At 34.7% G+C, this 19147-nt stretch overlaps 2 protein-coding genes across 2 annotated transcripts; one reads left to right on the top strand and one right to left on the bottom strand.

The window, feature by feature from the left end:
* Nucleotides 1–156: 156 nt before the first annotated feature.
* LOC110783900 (trans-resveratrol di-O-methyltransferase) lies at nucleotides 157–1893 on the top strand. The gene is made up of 2 exons (XM_021988282.2): nucleotides 157–992; nucleotides 1462–1893. Exons 1-2 carry the CDS (start codon nucleotides 201–203, stop codon nucleotides 1765–1767), a joined length of 1098 nt encoding a protein of 365 aa, XP_021843974.1. The 5' UTR covers nucleotides 157–200; the 3' UTR covers nucleotides 1768–1893.
* On the bottom strand, nucleotides 1788–11999 carry LOC110783901 (SUMO-activating enzyme subunit 1B-1). The gene is made up of 11 exons (XM_021988284.2): nucleotides 11840–11999; nucleotides 11603–11700; nucleotides 11152–11203; nucleotides 10858–11053; nucleotides 8159–8238; nucleotides 7781–7897; nucleotides 5342–5392; nucleotides 5120–5186; nucleotides 2624–2727; nucleotides 2444–2548; nucleotides 1788–2345 (listed from the first exon to the last, which is right to left on the bottom strand). Exons 2-11 carry the CDS (start codon nucleotides 11683–11685, stop codon nucleotides 2229–2231), a joined length of 972 nt encoding a protein of 323 aa, XP_021843976.1. The 5' UTR covers nucleotides 11686–11700; nucleotides 11840–11999; the 3' UTR covers nucleotides 1788–2228.
* Nucleotides 12000–19147: the final 7148 nt, after the last annotated feature.

Below are 19147 nucleotides of genomic sequence, written 5' to 3'. Positions count from 1 at the left end.
AAAACCGTAAGAGTTTGTGTGCTGCAATTAGCATTTTTATCCGATAATCATTACATGGAATTGAACAACCGACAATTTCAGAACACGAGTATCATGTTGCAATTAATAGCTAGCCTTATTAGGACAATGAACTTGAAGAGTCTAAATATAGTAAATCGGAGTAAGTAGCATTTTGATCGAGTAGAGAAACACACAAAAAAATGGATTCAAAAAAAGAGGCAAAAGAGCTACTAAATTCTCTAACTCACATTTGGAACCATGTTTTTTCATTCCAAAACTCCATGGCTTTAAAATGTGCAATTCAATTAGGCATTCCAGATGCAATTCATAAACATGGTAAACCCATGACTCTTATTGACTTAGCCAATTCCCTTTCAATCCATCCAACCAAGGTTCCTTTCCTACATCACTTGATGCGCCTTCTTGTTCACTCCAACTTCTTCTCCACAACCACTAAACATTTAGTCGAAAATGGAGAAGATGATACTACAACATTATTATTTGATCTAACCCTAAACTCACAACTTCTCTTGAAAGATCACCCCCTAACTCAAGTACCCTTTGCACTTTTGGAAATGGATCCTATCATAACCGAGCCGTCGCACCATTTTGGCTTATGGTTTATGAACCAAGATGAGTCTCCTTTTCACATTGCTCAAGGAAGTCATCTATATGAACGTATGCCTAGCGTCTCGAAGTTCAATGTTTTCTTTAACCAAGCCATGGCTAGTGATGCTCGGTTAGTCTCGGCCTTGTTGGTGACTACTACTGAGTTCAAAGGCTTACTCGAAGGGGTTGGAACGTTGGTAGATGTTGGTGGAGGTGATGGGACGTTGGCTAAGGCAATTGCTGAAGCTTATCCTATGATGAATTGTGTTGTGTTTGATCTACTACATGTTGTTGATGGGTTACAAGGAAATGGAAGGAACTTGACTTATGTTGCGGGTGACATGTTTGAGGTCATTCCTCGTGCTCATGCGATTATACTCAAGGTAAACTAATTAACTCAAAGCGTGACTTGTGTTCTTTTAACATAAACTAATTAATATTCTTTTGTGCACCATATCCATTGTGTACCATTGTACAGCATCTGAAATGCATATGAAAAATTTTAACAAAAAAACAACAATAACAAACAGACCCAAAGTTTTCAAGTTCTTTAATTATATTTGTTGAAATCCAATATTATCCACATACGAGTTATCCCACATTAGAGAAATATGAGAAAAAATAATGTCTAACAAGTTTGAGGTGTTAGACTCACTATTGTCAATTGATTTTAGTGTGAAACCTCCGTCGGGCTTATAAATGAACCAAATTCTCCCCCTCCTTATTGCCCAGACGCATTTCATATCTCTGAAACTTAACATGGTATCAGATTCCATGTTTGTTTGACCTTTCATAACTTTCATATTCTCTAAAATTTAACAATATATATACTTTGCAATTTGTATGTTGCAGTGGATAATGCACAATTGGAGTGATGATAATTGCATTAAGGTACTTAAGCGATGTAAAGAATCAATTCCGAGCAAAGACGAAGGAGGTAAGTTGCTGATCATAGAAATGGTGGTGGGAATTTCAAGTGACAATGTAAATCACTCTCAATCCCAATTCCTAATGGATATGCAAATGGTGTCAGTCTTGGGGGCTAAAGAAAGAACTGAACAACAATGGAAACATCTCTTCATCAATTCCGGCTTCGGTGACTATAAAATATTACCGATTCTAGGGTCCAGGTCTGTTATCGAGGTTTACCCTGCATGAACCTTAAACCCAGCAACACAGCAAGCAACAATGGAGTGCTCAACATTTCAAGAAACTTAATTTCCTTGCTTTCAATTTGTATTAGCAAATCTACAAGTCAAAGTCTTAATAAAAAAAAAATCATTTTCCGACCTACAATAAAGATGGATGGATGTATGAACATTTGCGCAAAAAGCTCTGTTACACCTCTTCATCCTCAACCTCATTCAAAACCATAGACGATGATCAGATCATACAAGGAAAATACGAGGCTCATTCAAACCCCAATTTGTCAAGATGTGGAAAACTTTCCGACAAAAATTAGAGTAAAAGATGAAGCCAAATTTTCTCCAATATGTTATGCTATTTCCCTAAAGCATCACCGGATAACTATACTAAAATCATGAACAAAAAACACCCTGGAATCTTACGAGTTACTACATGCATTGGGTTAAGTTATGGTGAAACCTGTCGTCGAATGTTCAACTAGCAGAATTGGGATTTGATATGTCCTCAATTAGGCCTTTTCCATCTGCAGCATCGAAGTAGAAGAAATTCTTGATTGGCTCTCCTTTGCATGATATAGCTTTAATGACTTCCTGGTATTGGAAAACCAAATTAAAGAAGGATAATCAGAATCCACAATTAATTAATAAACAACTAGTAGAATTAAAAAAAAAAAAAATGTTTCAATTACCTGTCCAAGAATACCACCAATTATGGCACAAACCGGAGGGAACTCCAGTTTACCCAATAGCAATCTCTCAAGGAGGGAATCAGGAATTTGAGATTCACTGATACACTGCAACAGACAAAACAAGTTAATAATATTACAATTGACAAAAGAAGTTATAAACAAATGAGGTTTCTAGCATACCTGTGCTTCACAGAGTTCCTTCCTCAACTTCAGAACATTAGGAAGATCAGCAAGTGAGGTTTCACCAGAAGTACGCGTCTCTGTCTCCTCGAACCTTTCTATAACTGAGGAAGTAGAAGATAAAGAGGAGAAAAAACATCAGCATATTAAATCTCAACATCTCAAATTAAGAGAAAAGAGCCTATATGCTACAATGATCCTCATTCGGGGTAAAAATGTGGTAACAGCTGAAAGGCACCAGCCGCACCGCGGATGTGTTTAGATCAAAGGAAGACCTTTAATTTCCCAACTTATTTAAATCCTATTGACAAGCAAGCAAGAAAACTGAAGGGCCTTCAGCACTTTTTTTCCCCCTTTCGTCTCAATGAAACAAGTCAACAACCCTCAAACTGTACATGGTTTCACTCGAAGAAAGACTTGTGTTCACCCAACCCAACCTTTTTTTAATATAATTGACAAAAAACATACAAGAAACCAAAGTAACTCAAAGCCCTTCAGCTATTTTGCTTTCTTGTCAATAAAACAACCCTGAAAATATTCATGAGTTTATGTATGGCAGAAAAAAATCAATAATCTTGGACCCACCCCCCATGGGAAGAGAAGAGACATTGGCAGATTTAATAGGTTCAGGGCCCGTGTTTTACTGAGCATATTGTAGCCCAATCTAACTCCTCTTAATGTCCAAGTTCTTTCAACTTCCAACAGCTAATTCTAATAGCATGTGCCCCAAAAAGATGAATTTGATGACTTCCCCTTCTTTAGGGCTTTTTTAGCCAACTTTCATGTAATCAATTTTGATTTTTACACTATTCACACTACGAGTAGTCATTTGTGATCATGTTAGATTTGTATCGATATATATCTTCTAAATATTATTTTTTTAATAATTTTTACTTATACATAATTTGAAATGGAGTCAAAGTAATGTGTTGGAGGAGTAAAAGTCAACCACGGTGCAATAATTAAGGAACACAGGAAGTATATATATATAGCTGAAGATTAATCTACTTGGACTCAAATATTAGCCAAAAAATGCTAGGAATATGCAAGTTTCTAAAAAAAATAAAACACCCCCCAAATTTACCAAAAGACTGTCGACTTCAAAAATTGCGAGGCCACCAATCTGTCACTGGCCCTTATGGCCAAACTACAAGCAGTGTTTAAAAAAGCGTGCTTAAAGCACACTTAAGCCCTGAAGCTTGAAGCTCTAGGGAAAAACGCTTAATTAGGTCTGAGCTAAGCTCTTGTGATTAAGCCCGCCGAAGCGCGCTTAAGCGCATGAAGCCTGCGAAGTGCAAAAAGCACGCTTTTGACGCTTCATTGAAATTCTTTTTTTTTTATTACTTTACGTTGAAAGCTTTTTTATATGTTGTTATTGTGTTTTGGACCACTCCCTATTAATCCTTAACAATAGAAAGTATACCAACAGTCCAAAATGGTATGCACATAGACATTTCGGTGGAAAGAAAACCTTACTTCTAAATCTATTGGGAATTTGGTTTGTTGAGTGGTATGGGTTGGGATCAGGAATGATATCAAGATGGTATGGTTGGAACTTGATTCTTAATACCATGTGTTTAGTTCAGCCAACCCACTTCCCACTTGTTTCTAAACCTCATACCTTACATCAAGATGGTATGGTCAAAATGTTTAAAATTATCAACCAAACACATGACATGAAAGGATTCTTGAACCGAACACCCCTTACATCATAAAGTAGCAAAACCGATAGAGAAGAGGAGCTGAAGATCAAATGGCAGGGTATGGTTGGAGGGAGAAACTAAGATTTCAACGCTTAGTGTTCCTGGCAAAAATGCTTAACAGGATATTCTATAACGGAAGAGAAAACCAAAATCCTTTCCATGAGAAAGGGTATTTTCTGTAATCCGCCTACGAAATCATCCTAGTTACGGACATCTCAGTACCCCTTCCCAAGTCCCGACTGCAAAAAGGATGCCCAACTGATGCAAGAATAAAAGATAAAAATTACTTTGCGTTCACCAAACAGTAAAAATATTTCATCGTTAAAAATATTTTGTGGTTGAACACGGTGGAGAAGAAATATTTCCAAAACAGATACTAATGCCTACAAAAATCAGACAAATAGACAATCAGAGTACTCTTTCAGATATCCTTGACAAAAGGAGTTAAATGTTGGAAAAAACTAATGCTGGTCCTAAAGTAGTAAAGTGAGTGAACACTAATTACAAGACCAGCAAGCATATCAAAACTAATGCTGATCCTAAAGTAGTAAAGTGAGTGAACACTAATTACAACTTTACAAGACCAGCAAGCATATCATTATCATTGCCCCATTACCTCAAAGAGGCTCCCGCAAGAAGCGGGGTAGGGGGGTCTGTCGGACATACATATATAAGTCGAAAATCAGACATTGACAGTCAAGTGAGCTATACATCACAAAAAGAAAAAAATAACAACAGCCACAATATCTGTAACGATACGAAGTGTAGAAGGCAAAAAGATAAAAATCCATACCCCTCGTGGCGAAGTAAAGTTTGGAGATACGCTTAGGAAGTATTTTCCAGGGTACTGCAATAGCTTCCTGCCACGAGAGACATATTTTAATAATGACTTACATTATAAACAAATAAATAAATAAAAAACTTCTTACCCTAGAGCAGGAAGAGAGCGTAAGAAACACAAAAAACCAATGCTAAGGTTTCTGGAGTTTAGCTGAATCATGTCTATGGCACATACCTCAAAACTCGGATACTGCAGGCGGCATTCAACAGTCTCATTGACCTGTTTCTGCAAGGGTACAGAATAACAATACTTACATTAAATAGAGGAAATAAGATGCATGTTCTATGAAATCAGATGAATGTTGAAGCATTCCATCACCAACAATACAAGATCACTTAAACAGATTAAAATGTATCCCGATAACACTATTCCACAATAATATACTAAAAAAATCAAAACGAAAGACAAATGAACATCGGTAAGCTCTGTTAGCACACTAATACAGGCCCTCAAGCAAAAAGATGGGCATTAAAATACAGATGTTGATCTAGTAATGCCCACAGATTCATCATACAGGATCTATGCTACCTGGGTAATACTTGTGCACCATAAAATTAAAAATTAAAATCCTATTTTCTTCAGGGGGGGAATGAACCATCTATGTTCTTTTACTTTTACTTTTCATTGCTCTGTGAACACATTCCTCCTTAGATGTCCCAGGGTCATTCTAAATGTCAACCAATATGCGATGCAGGACAAAGTCAGTTATGTGGTACATCACCAAGGGGAGCTTGGTACGTTGGCCTTGTATGTTATAGAACACCCCTAGAAACATCAGGATCCAGACTGGAATATCAATATAAAATGTTTTGATGTTTTCGTTCAGTATTTGTGTCTTGCATCAAATATTTCTATGCTCTTGCTTAAATGTTGAATAAATTATCTTCTCTTTGGAGAATAACGTTGTAGATTTTAGCTAATACAGTATACCAGTTAAATTTCAGTTCATAATTCTCCTTTTTCTTTGAAAAGTTGACATACATCTAACATTTGTCTCCAACCTATTTTCCAGAAATTAACTTGAGGATTACAGAAACACACTTGACAAAAGTTTCTGTGAAGGACTGCAGTGAGAAATGGAAACTTCCGTAGATGCCCTTCTTTGAAAGGCCCAAAACTAACGTTCAACGAAGTCCTAAAACAGGATATACATTTTAGAGTATTACTTTTTAAATGGAAACAATCAAAAGTCTAGAACAGTGAGCCGACCAGCCCCAACCATTCGCCGATTCAGAAAAATAAAACCCCAAGCTCCATAAGCATCAATTATACTGATGGTATAATTTACAGAAGTAAGATTTTCAAATTCCAACCAGAAGCCCACATTTTCAATAAGAAAAATTCAAATAACTTCAAACCAAAGTATGGGCATATACTTTATACAAAGGTGATGAATTAATGATGTAACAGGTTGAGATGAGGCATGCTGAATTCCCTATAACTTGAGAACTTGTGCATGGAAGACTTGTCATAGGTCTGAAAATAGGATACCAAAATTCCCAATGTAGTATGATCTTTAAATGTTGTGAAACTTGACTTGTGAAAAGTGCTAATAGTAACTAAGCCTATTTGACCTTTTTTAGCTTTTCTTAAAATGACACATAGGAAAACATAAATTGATCTGCCTGTGTATTCTTGCTGAGTGGTGGTAGCAGTCCTAGTGGAACTATATGGAAGTACTTAACCTGCCCTCAAGAAGAGCACTCGTGGCTCTAGAATAAGAAGGGTCGGCAATTCATATAACCATAAAGACTATATGGGTCCGACCCCTAAAAGCATTTAAAAAATTTCCAAAGTGGAGAAGTATTGAAGTACAATAGTTTTAATAGTAGTCAAAAATCATCAGTGAAGTAAAGAAAGTTGATGAGGGGCAGTAGTATGAAACGGTAGAAACACAAATTTCTTCCTCCACGCGTAGGATGGAGATAGTAATAATTACTACCAATTATAATGAAACGACAGAAATTGAGAACATTAAAGTAAAAACGACACTAAACATGAGAGACACGATGATGCCTATGTATATTAATACCTAGTAATAATAACAATATGTTGTTACTAGGATTTGAGTACTCGTTTCGGATATGGCTATGTGTGTAAGTGTGACACTCCGCTATTTTGTGAAAATTTCCATGATTTTGGATAAAATGAATGGTCGAAGTGTCGACAACCAAGTTGGAGCGTGGGGAATCTGACCTCCCATCGACTAGGGCCAATACAAGTAGAGGAGCGGGGCATGTGGGATGTTACTGAAGCCTTCTTATTTTTATGTTCTCAAGGGCAGTTGGGATCCTCCTTCGAATGAAGGAATCTTTATTCCGACCCAGGTACTCAAGATGAAATGAAGAGTATGGCTAGCATATGTGACAATTATGTTAACATAAAGAAAATTGGAGAGTATACAATCCTCGTGAATAAGGGTGAATCTACCGTCAGTAAAACGTTGGACAAGAACAACATTAGCATAGGCAAAGGTTGAACACTCAAGAAAAGGGTAGTCTGATTACAACTAAATCAGTTATCACTATCTAGATAACAAAGATTCAAAGACCCTTTTAAACATGTCATGCAATGACCAAGAACAAAGTTATATTACACAAATCAAGAGCTAACCTTTGTACAAGAATGGTCCTGCAAATCAACAAATATTTCACCACAAGAATCGCGGCAATCAACTGAATAAAATGCAATGCGCTTCGACAACTTCCGACATTTACCATTGATTGCTTTCTGAGAGATGAGAACACCAATAGGAAGAAGAATAAGTATACGTCAAGTTGTCATTACTAGTCAATATGACATAAAGATGCAAAATAATTTACGGATGCATAAACTAAAAAGTTGTTTATACATTTATCATTGACCACTTTCTGAAATATGAGAGCACCCAATTGGAAGAAGAATTAGTGTCTGTCAAGTTGTATTACTTGTCAATAGGACATGAAGGTGGGATGTACAAAATTGATTGTACAGAAAATATTTTCAGTCTACCTTTGTGCTTAGAGAGCAACCACTGACTATTACAACATCAAACTTCTCCAAAATTTCTGTACTGAGACTTGATAAATCACCTGCAAGAATAGTTATCATTACCAAAACCTTCTTTCAAAAAGTTCCTATATCAATTAAAGTTGGAGCTCTGAAAAATAATGGGTCACATGGAAAACAAAAGATAATTTGATACAAGTGTGTCAGTAGAAAGAGATAACAACCAATTCTTATAGTTTGTATATTTCTCTTTTGGTAAAATCTAATTTCTTACTCCAGTATCCAATTTCCTGAAGACGGACAAGTAAGAAACTAAAGAAAACCTTATCTTGTATCCATAATATTCTCCCTAATTTCCTTAACTTGCAGCAGACTCTGCAAGCTTGTTGACTTGACCACTGACCATAGATAAAAAAATGCGGTATCGGTCACGGTCGCGGAGTCTCGGTAATGGGAATGATGCGTTAGTCGCGGACCGTGTCGCGGTTGTCGCGTAGGAATTTAAAATTTGAAAAAGAATCCCCATGTCAGCCCCACTCACTACCTACCCTAGTCCCCCTGCCCTAAACCGTACACGTGACATAATTAAAATGAATTCCTTTGTCTACCTTCTCTCTCCTCTCTTGTTTTGATTTGAAAATTGGAGTTCTCTACTCTATTTCAGTGGAGTTTCTCCATTTCTTTACTTTTTCCCTTTCTATTTGTCGAAAACATGGGGAATACGGCTGAAAACCGAGTAGATGTGATGTCAATAACGTTTAATGCGGACAAAATTCGTTTGGATCGGTTGAACCGACCAAGATCTCGCCGTTTTTTAAAACACCTTTACAACTCGGGATATCTCGTATCGCTAGCCTCCAAAACCTTGTTAACTTGGTCGATACGAGTTAATTCGGGCGAGTTTTTACACTATGCCACTGACGCAATTCTTCTAAGTTATAACTGCTAATTTAGAGAAGAATTACAATCCCCAAGTACTTTATTTTCTTCTCTAATTCATACAAATGATTTTAAGGTGGATTCTTGATTCCACAATGCCACATAGAATAGACACTTTTACCTCACAGCTCAGCTAGCGCAAATCTAGTAGTCTAGTACATATACTTCATCTCAGCTGAATTACCTAAATCATCTTTTAGCCCGTTAGGTTACTGATTCTCTCCTGCAACATTACCAAAATAATTATTCTCATCAAAATTTCCACCCTTATGTAGCCTTACAACCCAACCTGAACAAACTTGTTTATTTCCCCTAGAATAGCAGCTAGTAACTGAGAAACATGGAAAGCCACTTCCTTTAATAACCCCCTTCTGAATAACAAGTCGAAGATACAACCAACCTTTCATGAACATAGCATCACAGATAAACCATAAAACCAAGGCCATATAACATTTTTCATACAAGCAAAAACATGTGTTCAGATGTTTATACCATTGTATGGCTGTATGCTTCATTACTCTATGCCAGAGACTTATGATAAGCCCGTTAAGGAACAACTGTAAGAAACCTTGACACTCCATAACACGGCAAAAGTCAAAAGCAGACAACTTTAGCATGAAATCTAGATGTCTCGATACGCTAAACGCTCTAAGTTTCTGATGACATGATTTTCTCAAATGCATGACCAACACAAGTGGATGTACATTCCTGACTGTGATCCTCAAATTATATTATTAAAAATAATCAAAGTTCAAATGTTGAAACCTACTAATTCGAAGACTCGGAAAAAAATAGCTTCTCAGAATGATTATGGATTTTCAGCAAAACATGGCTCTCCTATGGACTACCAATTTAACATTATTGACTAACAGTGTGTTAGAGAACTTGCATTCAATGGAAAATTCTGTAGAAGTGCAGGAAACTTCAGATTTCCCAAACTTTACCATGTTTGTTTAATTAAACTGAAACTAGTGGAAATCCTCTAGTTATATTTTATTTGGTTTTCCCTTTAACGCTGGTGGAAACTAAATACTGAAGACATTTTAGTTTGACACTTTCACTCAATTTCCTCTCGGTGCCAATTAATCTTTTACTTTCATACATCAAATAATCAAACTAAAAAGAAAATTTTAACAAATTTTACTTTTTTACACTTATCCTTAATTTGACTTTTCCGCAATTTCAACAATAAAGTGACAAAACATCCCAGGAGTCCAAGACCTCCTCCAACAACATCCATCTATGAGCCTATGGCACAATCCGCAAGCAGTAAGTCAAAACACAACAGCCAACAATCCAAAGAATTACGTTACACAAGAACCATCCAGTTCCAATCTTCGAAGCTTGACAACTAAGGCTTTGTTTTGTTCGACTTATTTTGACTTATTTCACACAAAATAAGTTTAGATAAGTTCAATTAAGCTCAGTTAAGTTCAGATAAGTTCAGTTTAGTTAAGATAAGTTTAGTATTTCAGTTAAGTTCAGTTAAGTTCAGATAATATATGTTCAGAAAAAATAAGTTTTTTCAGATATTTTAACACACAAATAAGTTTATTTCAGTTAAAATAAGTTTTTTTCATATAAAATAAGTTCAGATAAGTTCAGTTAAGTTCAGACGAAATAAGTCGAATAGAACGGAGCCTAAGTGTCTTCCAAAAATCCTAATAGAACCCAATATTGTCGTGAATAAGACCAGAAAGAAAAAAATAACTGTAGCCAACTAATTGAATAAAATATCCAGGATATTCCACAAAGGAACAGACCTTTTTCCGCAGAGACGTGAACCATTGGGTTGAAATCCTTCAAGGAGTCGCAACAAACCTCTGCTATAGAACGACCTTCATACAGAGTCTCATCTGAGGGAATTAAGAAGTTAGCATTTAGTGATTCTTCCGTTACTGGACTATCATCCACCAATGTAACACTTCCAACACCAGCCAAAACTATATTCTTGCAGACCTACAATGTACTCAAAGAAACATCAACATATTAATATTCTGGTAATATATTGCATCAAGCAAACTTTTTCAAATGGGGAAAGTGATAGGAAGAGAAACCTCAGCAATTGTTCCTTTCATCCCACCAATCAGCACATGGGCTTTGCTCAGTCTATAACACAAAAACCAAGCAAGCATTAAACTTATGAGCATTCACACATAAACTTCTGACAATCATTCTACTTCAACAAAAATACTCCTCCAACAACAAAAACACATCATCTTCACAAAAATACGACATTCTACTTGTGGGTTTTGCTTACGACTTCCTATTCCTAAAAAAACCTATCTAAAACCAACTAATTTCCACATTTAAAACGTGATTTGCTCAAACTACCATGAAAAAATGCATTATCCATAAATTCCATACTGAAGCAGTCAATTTTAACTACCAAATTGCAGTGTTGGATTTTGTTCAGAACATTACACAAAGCTAAGCAGGTGGCAATCACAATCATAATCATAAATTAAAATAACAGCTAAATTTATAAAATCGTGAAATTGGTATTACCGTCGTTGAGCATCAGCACCCCAAACCCTAATTTGACGATCATACAGCGCAGTTTCTTGCTCCGTTAACTCCTCCCCGTCCATTTCTCAATATCAGCCCTAACAATTACAACTAAATTAGCCCTAAAATTGCAACAAATTTGTAACATAATTTGAAAAAAAATATAACAATGTAAACCTATAAAATTGTAGAAGAAAAAAAGGTAAAACTATAGAAAGAGAGAAAGGAAGAACTCACTTGGGAGAGAAAGAGAGCGAAGGTGTGACGGGGGAACTCCAAACAGCGGGAAGTGAAAATGGAAAACGTTTGTTGGAATTCTAAAACCCCGTACCCTTTTGTTGAGGTCCAGCCGCTCAACTGTTCATGTTGAACGAGTCAACTGCTGGTGTAAAATAGTGAATTCGATCGGATTTTGGAGGAGTTACTTGTTATTATGTTCTCCTTTGGTTAAGCATTTGGACAACAAAAGTCTTGCGCGCACAAGGCGTACAATAAATTTATTGTACACCAAGATAACTTTTACCTATTTTTTTTGAAATTTTAACCTAGTTTTGATTAACTTTTATATTAGTAAAAAATAGTTGATAGAAAACATATTAAAGGTTTAAATGATTAATTTTATACATTATTAGTGATTTTGAAGAAATAAGTTTTACTAAAATGAAAAAACTTATCACTAAAAATTAATAACTTTTACCTATATAAGCTTAACTTTTAAGCATTTTGTGTTAACTTTTACTTAGATGTACAATATTTATTATACACCCTTTGTAAATAAGAATTTGTGTTTGGACAAACTTGAAACTTTTGGCTCTATAGAGATAAAACTTTGTCAACTCTATTTATTTTATTTAGACTTTTAATTGTTTTACCTTTATAAAATAAAATTCCTAACGTTTTCACAATTTAGAAGAATTGACTAAAGGTGGGAAAAAACGCACAAACGATGAACTTATATTAATAGCGCATCAGCGTAAAAAACAGTATAAAAGACATCGGGCAAAGGCACCAAAAACTTGCAGCCCGCATAACACAAAATATGGACAACTACATTAACCCAAACACTACCCCAAAAAACTGACTCCCCCCCCCCCCCCCCCCCACCTCAAACATTACATTCCAAACACTAACAAGCATCCAACCTAAGAGGGGAAAGTGACCCAACCAACTACTCTTTAACACCTGACTCTCCACCGTGCTTCCCAACATCTCCTTGGATTGCATTCACTACCCTTGTAGTCACTTTCGTTGGGATTGTTCCAAAGAATATTTCGGTTGTGACCACAGTTGATGATACTTCTGCCGGTGGAGGTGCCTCCAAATCAATTATTGGGGGATTAATTTCCTGAGGATTCGAAGATTGCCTAAAAGGAGAAAGAAGAAGAAAAATATGGGGAAAATGTTTTTGACTTTGTAAACACATTGAATACCTTAATTTATTGTTTACATTCATAGAGAACATGCCTATTTCATAGGAAACATAATCCTAGTGGGAAATATGAAGTAAGTGGGTTAAATAATAGTGTTAATGTGTTAGTGGGATGACTCCTTAAATGCGTATGAAAGTAGGTGATCTTCTATCATGCTATATATAGTGAACTCTTGCATTGGGGTGTTCGATAAGGGTTTGTAGTGAATTTTTGTATTGAGGTATTAGTTAAGGGTTTAAGTGAACTCTAATCGGTCTTGCGCGCAACAGGTGTACGTTAATATTAACGTACACCAAAAGTTTCACACGTGCGAAATTTTCCAACACATCCGCATAACAATTTCACCTGCCAAATAATAAGAGTGGAGAGAAAATTAAAAAAGGGAAAAAACATAGAGGAGAGAGAAAGATGGAAGACGCAAATGAAGATGAAGATCGAATTTGCAATGAGAACCATGGCACTACTAATTTCAATCCCTCGCCGCCGCTAATCACCACTAGAATCGAATCATGTTGAAGATAGAGGTTCGACTCGCCGCCAACACCGCACCAATCTTCGATTCCCATTAATAGGTTTGATTTTTGTTTCTTTAATTCATTGATTTTCTTCTATTTGAGTAATTAGGTTCCATTTTCTGTGGAAGATCTTTGCGAAAAGGAGTTGAATTCAGTACAGAAGATCCATATTTTATCATGTTATCATGCTTATATATAATGGTAATTAGCATGTTCAGATTATAGAGTTATTCTATTAATTAAAATTTGCGATTTAGAGTTTATATTGTCTAATTCATTATGCAAGTTCTAATCTGTTTCTGGCTTGTGTTTTGCTGCCCCAAATCATGTTAATTCATATGCTTTATGTCTAGTGATAACTGTAATTGGTATGTTAGATTATATAAATTTATTTTTGCTAATTAAAAGTTCAGGAAATAGTGGTATTTACTCCAATTTTGGTGCCAGATTTGAATCAGTTGTTGATGTAAATTGCTGCTCTAAATCATGTTGCTTAGGTATAAAACGTGAAGTGATGCTCAGTAATAGGTTGGGGGTGAATGGGTGAGGTTACAGCTTGTGTTAAAAACTTAAAATTAGGAAATAGTCGTTTTTGGGAGTATATATCGGCTGCGTGAGATGCAGTCATGTGCAGTAGTTTCTAGGCACTAGATTTCTTTCCTACATGTACCGAGACAGATTCTGTGACCATGGAATTTTCAACTTCTTCACTCACTTTCATATATGCAGCATCATTATCATCGAGCTTCCAGGTCTAACAAATCAGTATTTCCTTTATGTGAATGTAGGCTTGATTCCTTAGTCTAATGTTCCTGTAATATTATGTTGCCAACTAGGATTGCTGTATTGATATATAGTTGCAGCTAGCTTTACTTAAAAGTTTTGCCATTTACCTGGGTTCTAATTCATACATTGCTCCATTTGGCCAGTTTTATTTCTCACAGCTTCAATGTGATACTTGATATGTTGAAAGCTAAATATTAAAGCAGCGATTCTGTAGCTCATTCTCTTTGTTTGTAGCATGGCAACAATTACTTATAAGCCTTCCAAGATACTCATATTTGATTGGCGACAAATTTCCAAAAACCATTGATGAAACCTAACCTTCAATAAGTTACTTGATTCATGTGTACCTGATTTGAATAAATCTGAGTACATGTTCTACATTGTGTGTTTTATTTTTGTAAGCCTATTAGCTCAACTGGGCGAGCACCGTGCAACTTGCGTGGAGATGTGGGTTCAAATCCTACATAGGCTATTGGTTTTATTATGTAAAAATATAAAAGTCAGACTTTTAACAGTTAAAGTTAAGTTATTAAAAGTAAAAGTTAGGTTTGAGATGATGGACGACTGCCTTAACTTTTAGAACAATTTCTATAACTTTAACCTATAAAACTACAACTTTAACACAAAAAAAGTACAATGTGTGAAATAAAAAGAATGCACGACTCACATTAGATGAAGAAAGATAAAAATATAAAAGTCAGGCTTTTAGCAGTTAAAGTTAATTTATTAAAATTAAAAGTTAGGTTTGAGATGACGGAAGGCTGCCTTAACTTTTAGAACAATTTCCATAACTTTAACCTATGAAACTACAACTTTAACACAGAAAAATACAATGTGTGAAATAAAAAGAATGCACGACTCACATTAGCTGAAAAAAGGTAAAAATATAAAAGTCAGACTTTTAGCAGTTAAAGTTAAGTTATTAAAAGTAAAAGTTAGGTTTGATAGTCGTTTCACAATATATCAAAACACAACCCAATAGTATGTAGGCTATATGGGACTTGAACCCATACCATGTACATAAATGCACATTGCTCTACCATTTGAGCTAATAGCCTTAGTGTTCAAACATTTGCATATTGAGTAGACCGGTACAAAACTTTTCTTAACTTATAACAATTTCCATAACAGGAACCTATAAAATTACAATTTTAACACATAAAAGTACAGTGTGTGAAAATAAAAATAATGCATGACTCACATTAGCCGAAGAAAGGTAAAAATATAAAAGTCAGACTTTTAGCAGTTAAAGTTAAGTTATTAAAATTAAAAGTTAGGTTTGAAATGACGGAAGACTGCCTTAACTTTTAGAACAATTTCCATAACTTTAACCTATGAAACTACAACTTTAACACAGAAAAGTACAATGTGTGAAATAAAAAGAATGCACGACTCACATTAGCTGAAAAAAGGTAAAAATATAAAAGTCAGGTTTTTAGCAGTTAAAGTTAAGTTATTAAAAGTAAAAGTTAGGTTTGAGATGACGGAAGACTGTCTTAACTTTTAGAACAATTTTCATAACTTTAACATACAGAACTACAACAAAACTACAATGTGTACAATAAAAAGATTGACGGGCTCACATTAGCGGAAGAAAGGTAGAAATATAAAAGTCGGACTTTTAACAGTTAAAGTTAAGTTAATAAAAGTAAAAGTTAGGTTTGAGATGACGGAAGACTGCCTTAACTTTTAGAACAATTTCCATAACTTTAACCTATGAAACTAAAACTTTAACACAGGAAAGTACAATGTGTGAAAAAAAAAGAATGCACGACTCACATTAGCTGAAGAAAGGTAAAAATATAAAAGTCAGACTTTTAGCAGTTAAAGTTAAATTATTAAAAGTATAAGTTAGGTTTGAGATGATGGACGACTGCCTTAACTTTTAGAATAATTTCCATAACTTTAACCTATAAAACTACAACTTTAACACAAAAAAGTACAATGTGCGAAATAAAAAAAATGCACGACTCACATTAGCTGAAAAAAGGTAAAAAATAAAAGTCAGGCTTTTAGCAATTAAAGTTAAGTTATTAAAAGTAAAAGTTAGGTTTGATACGACGGAAGACTGTCTTAACTTTTAGAACAATTTCCATAACTTTAACCTACAGAACCACAACTTTAACCCATAAAATTACGAGGTGTGAAATAAAACAGATTGCATGATTCACATTAGCCGAAGAAAGGGAGAAATATAAAAGTCAGACTTTTAGCGGTTAAAGTTAAGTTAATAAAAGTAAAAGTTAGGTTTGAGATGAAAAAGACTGTCTTAACTTTTAGAACAATTTCCATAACTTTAACCTACAAAACTACAACTTTAACACAGAAAACTACAATGTGTGCAATAAAAAGATTGGATGACTCACATTATCTGAAAAAAGGTAGAAATATAAAAGTCAGACTTTTAGTCGTTAAAGTTAAGTTATTAAAAGTAAAAGTTAGGCTTGATATGACGGAATACTGTCTTAACTTTTAGAATAATTTCCATAACTTTAACCTGTAGAACCACAACTTTAACACATAAAATTACAAGGTGTGAAATAAAACAAATTGCATGATTCACATTAGCCGAAGAAAGGGAGAAATATAAAAGTCAGACTTTTATCGTTTAAATTTAAGTTAATAAAAGTAAAAGTTAGAGAAACTGATATAAAACTTTGTTAACTTTTACTACACTAGGCCTAACTTTTATGCTGATATTATTAACTTTTATATTAATATTCCTACTTTTTCACTTAAGTGAGGCCTCACAAGTTAAAGTTAGCATTTTTTAGTAAAAATGTTAAAGTTAGTCTTTTTATACTAAAAGTTAGGCTCGATATGGTTAAAGTTAGGTAAACTGATATAAAACTTTTGTTAACTTTTACTACACTAGGCCTAACTTTTATGTTGATATTATTAACTTTTATATTAATATTCCTACTTTTTCACTCAAGTGAAGCCTCACAAGTTAAAGTTAGCATTTTTTTAGTAAAAATGTTAAAGTTAGTCTTTTTATACTAAAAGATAGGCTTGATATAGTAAAAGTTAGGTAAACTAATATAAAACTTTTGTTAACTTTTACTACACTAGGCCTAACTTTTATATTGATATTATTAACTTTTATATTAATAGTCCCTACATTATTATATATGACGAGACTCAATATTTAGTAACAATTCCATCAATTGAAAGAATAAAAAGTGAGTGTTTAGATTTAAATGGTACAAAGCAATTGAATGAAATATTTCATCATGTGCAATCAACATGTCTTCACTGATATTGGAGAAAACATTGGGTTTAATGTAGTATCCCTCTTAACTTAATTGTTCTCCTCCTGTTTCGAGCTTAGCTCCACTCCCAAGTAGCAATGTCTGATCTTATGTATCGCATCACTTTCTCAAATTGCTCTAAATCATTCAGAGAAAATCCAAGAATATTGAGTATTTCAGCCCCAGTACAACCATGATTCATGGCCACTTCTTATAGTGCATACGGAAATATCTATGACGGTACTCTCGCCGGATCGTAGCTCGAACAAAGTGTTCCCAATTCTCTTGAACCCTCGTCGATAGTCTTAACATCAAAATTGAAAAGAAAAAAAAATCTAATTGAAGAGAAAACAAAAGCAAATAAGATCGACATACCTGAATTAATATTGAATCAATGTCTTCATTCTTCAATGGAAAGAGGAAATGGAAGGAGTGTGAGGAGAGAGAACGTGAAAAGATAACGACGTTAGAAGAAAAGAAGAAAGGTATTTTCTACTCACACGCGTGAGTCCAGCCCAAAAGAAACAAAGGCTTGTTAGTTGGGCTTGGTGTACAGTAAATTATTGTACACCCTTTGTAAACAAGATTTTGTGTTAAGTGAACTCTTGTATTAGGGTTTTTGGGAAAGCACCTTAATTAGTGAGTTCCTTTTGGATGTGTAAAGCTTTGCGTTAAGCTTAAGAAAGAGAGAAAAAGTAAGTCTTTGAATAAAGTTCAAAATCAAGAGAGGAAACTTCAAGCGAAGTTTGAGGCTGCAACTATTAAAGGGAGCAATTGTTGGATATTGTCGTTGGCCTAATATTAGTGGAAAGATTGAACAAAATCCCTAGTGATATGGTTTTTTCACTTTCTATTTAGTTCTGTGAAGTTTTTCTCGTATAAATCTCTCTTACACTTTTTCTACACTTGTTGTAAGTTATTTAGAATTTCGCAACATTGGTCGCCAAGTTTCATACTCAATCCCCCCCAAATGTAGTACGTACTGCATTCCATTAACAAGTCTACAATACTTCGTATATATTTTTAGCTCATTTAGGTATGTATTTTTCTGTATAAGAATTGGGTGATAAATTGACATGATAAGAATTTTTATTGAGTATTAAACAAAAAAGGAATGCATAGTTCAACATAAAGGAAAATCTAATTAATATCATATGTTTTGCAATTATATAGATGCATATACAACTATATATCAAATGGAAGATGTCACTCTTCTTCATTGTCACTTGCTACGATGTTCTTCCATGTATGGGCAATGCTTTGTATTTGTTTCAAACTCACTACTCGACAGCTCTTGACTACTCGTAATTTAGTTGCCATTCAGAGACTATCAACCTATCATCACCATGGCAGATTTGATCTAGGGGTGGCCAATCAAGGTTTTGGCCTGCCCATGATCAAAAAATATCACAAGTCCATTTTTGATATGTGTAAAGAATAACCGTAAAATAAACTTGACAAAGTTGACTCTAACATGCAATTGTTAAACATTTTGCACGTCAACGCTCTTAGAAGTTTGGTTCTTGGTTTGATTCGTTGTAGTTGTTGAATCTGGAGACTTTC

Source organism: Spinacia oleracea, chromosome 1, assembly GCF_020520425.1.
Source record: "Spinacia oleracea cultivar Varoflay chromosome 1, BTI_SOV_V1, whole genome shotgun sequence".
In the NCBI taxonomy this organism is placed as follows: domain Eukaryota; kingdom Viridiplantae; phylum Streptophyta; class Magnoliopsida; order Caryophyllales; family Amaranthaceae; genus Spinacia; species Spinacia oleracea.
This window is presented reverse-complemented; position numbering and strand designations above follow the sequence as displayed.